Source organism: Leptosomus discolor, chromosome 7 (genome assembly GCF_034619465.1).
Source record: "Leptosomus discolor isolate bLepDis1 chromosome 7, bLepDis1.hap2, whole genome shotgun sequence".
Classification (NCBI taxonomy): domain Eukaryota; kingdom Metazoa; phylum Chordata; class Aves; order Leptosomiformes; family Leptosomidae; genus Leptosomus; species Leptosomus discolor.
The window spans coordinates 42246966-42249640 of record NC_141397.1 but is presented as its reverse complement, the minus strand read 5'-3'; the positions used below and the strand labels follow the sequence as shown (position 1 = coordinate 42249640).

General features: G+C 46.5%; 1 protein-coding gene across 1 annotated transcript; it reads right to left on the bottom strand.

Annotated features, from left to right (window-relative positions):
- Positions 1 to 854: 854 nt before the first annotated feature.
- LOC104349937 (G protein-coupled receptor 35) lies at positions 855 to 1826 on the bottom strand. The gene has a single exon (XM_009955619.2). It carries the CDS (start codon positions 1821 to 1823, stop codon positions 855 to 857), a length of 969 nt encoding a protein of 322 aa, XP_009953921.2. The 5' UTR covers positions 1824 to 1826.
- Between the last annotated feature and the right edge of the window lie 849 nt (positions 1827 to 2675).

Here is a 2675-nt window from a genome sequence, read left to right as displayed (position 1 = left end):
AATGATTTTGGTCTTACAAATGCCAGGGCGTTGCTGCAAGCTAACAAAAGTGTTATATGGCATGAATGGGGCAATAGTCTCAGGCCACTGTCTGACTCCTGCAGTTTACTCCATGCACAGCAATAGCTACATCCTGGCAACAGCAGCAAGCTTTGAAATTGTGTAGGTTGGCAGGAAAATACCACTGTACAGGCAGATTCTTTGACGTGAGCAGCACAGATGATTTGGTCTGGCATTTTTCTTGTTCTTACATGAAAGAAGGTAGATATAGATTAGATATTAGGAATAAATTCTTTCTGTGAGGGTGGTGAGACAGTGGAACAGGTTGCCCAGAGAAGCTGTGGCTGCCCCCTCCCTGGCAGTGTTCAAGGCCAGGCTGGATGGGGCTTTGAGCAACCTGGTGGAAGATGTCCCTGCCCGTGGCAGGGAGGTTGGAACTAGATGATCTTTAAGGTCCCTTCCAACCCAAACCATTCTGTGATTCTATGATTCTCTGACCATATACAGTACCAGAAGTGGCTTTGTGTATTGCTGTATGGGTGCTCAGTTTCCTGTTTAGCTGCATGATATGTACAAATAAGTGCACGGCAGAGACAATGGCCTTAGCATCTATTCTCCATACCACCTGGGTCTCTCTCTTGACCAGGAGATGCCTGAAGCTGCAATACAATGATCCAAGACAGAGCTAGAGTCAAGTCACTGAGGACAGCAGGACAAAATTCAAGTTAATATCAGACCTCTTGGAGGGGGTTGCCCTTTTTTCCTCGTATGCCTATACCTACAATGATTGCAATACTGTAGGTCATCTTATTCCCTCTGCCTCAAAACTTCAACAGGAGTTTAGCTCTTTACACCTATAGTGCACTAGTCCTTGTTTGTGTCATGACTTTATCTGTGGATGGCTGTGACTCTTGGTTTTGGTTCATTTTGAACCTCATTGGTATACAGGTGGGGAACAGAGAAGGAAACTCCTGAAATTCCTTGGCTGCAAAGTAATAGCAAAATGCATCTAAACAGCAGTTAGAATTTGCTAAGCATGCACAGATCTGAATAGAGGCTCTAATTTCTGAGAGCAGAGAACAAGCTCCAGTAACATCCACTGCAAACCGCAAGAGCAGTGTGATGTACAAAGGTGAAAAACATACGATGAACACACATAAATTCACAGAAACAATGTGGATTGCTTTCTGGAATAACTTTGTCTCATGAGGACTTGTGGCCATCTTCTTTTTGAGACGTTTGATGACTTGTACTGAGCAAAAAATCACAATCCCTAAGGGAATAAAATACCCAAAGATAGTGGAGAATAATGATGAATAATTAGGTTGAATAGATTGTTTCCGAAGGCAGAATCGTTCTTTTCTGTCATGAAATTTTGGGTGCAAGTAGGAATAAAATATCAGCATTATCCAAAGAATCCCACAGAGAGAAGCTGATTTCAGTGGGGATCGAAGAATCATTGCTTTTAGAGGGAACTTGATTGCAATGTATCGATCAATTGCAATCAGGGTGATGATAAGGATGCTCATAGGCATGTTTGTAAAATAGATATTCAGTATGGTGAAACACAGATTGTCTATGGGATGGTTGTATGTGGTAAAATATATCAGGAAGGGCAGGGCAAAGAGCAGGAAACTGTCTGCGACCACAAGGTTGATCATGTACACCCTGGTCTCGGTCCACCTTTTGAGTTTGAAGCAGAAGACCCAGAAGGCAATCATGTTCAGTGGGATCCCCAAAGAGAGCACTGGGATGTAGACGATCAGTTGAAATAGTACAGTGCCATTCTGCTGTGTGTCGTCATCTTCGGTGCAGTTCTCCATGTTGGGCTGTCTCTGCAAGACAAGGGTGCAGGTATGAAACCGAGCTCAGGGATGGGTGCCCTCAACTGGGTCCTGCTGCATGGCTCTGCAGCTTCTCAGGCCCCTGCACTGCATATGTAGGCAGCCCCTGGAGGGGCTCGGTGCCTCATTAGCACCGTCTATCCCTCAACCATCAAAGTAACACTATTACTCGCCACCAGCTAACACAAAGACACAAAGGCAACCCTCTCTTGCAGTTATTACAGGCCTGCCTTGCCCTCCGTCCACTCCTGGTTCACACAGTTTGGGTAATAGGAAAAGGTCTGCAAAGCAGAATGATAATTTTTGTGGTCCCTTATCTTTGCTGCTGCTATGGTTATCAGAGAGCCCCTGACTTCAGGGCAGCCTGAAGCAGAGCTGGGCAGCATTCCCCCTTTGCCCTCCAAGGCTCTTGCTTTGCTGCTGAAGCCGGCCCATGAGTCTTGAGGTCTTGTCAAGAGCCACAAGGTCATGCCAGGCCTGTGAACCTCCCCAGGACTTGAGCCATTCCAGCCATGGGATAGCTCAGGTGGCTTTACTCCTGGGGACAGTGAAAACGCTGCTGCAGGCTGGTGGGTGGGTGCCTGCTCTGGGCAGGCTGCCCCCAAGCACGAACCCACTCCTCTCACTGCGGGATGCTGGGGAGGAGTAGCATGAGTACCATGACCCCTAGCAGATAACAGGTCTCCAAAGAGAGAAGGCAAAGTGAGCACATGTCTGATCTCAACCTTCAAAGCCAGGAAGCCAAAATATTGCTAGAGCAGAAAACACAAATCTGAGAGCTTAGACTATCTCCTGGTATTCCTTTAAATATTTCAGGGAATCTGCTACCAG

Coding starts and splice junctions, on each gene's coding strand:
- LOC104349937 (XM_009955619.2), bottom strand. CDS start 1,823: ATGGAGAACTGCACCGAAGATGACGACACACAGCAGAATGGCACTGTA.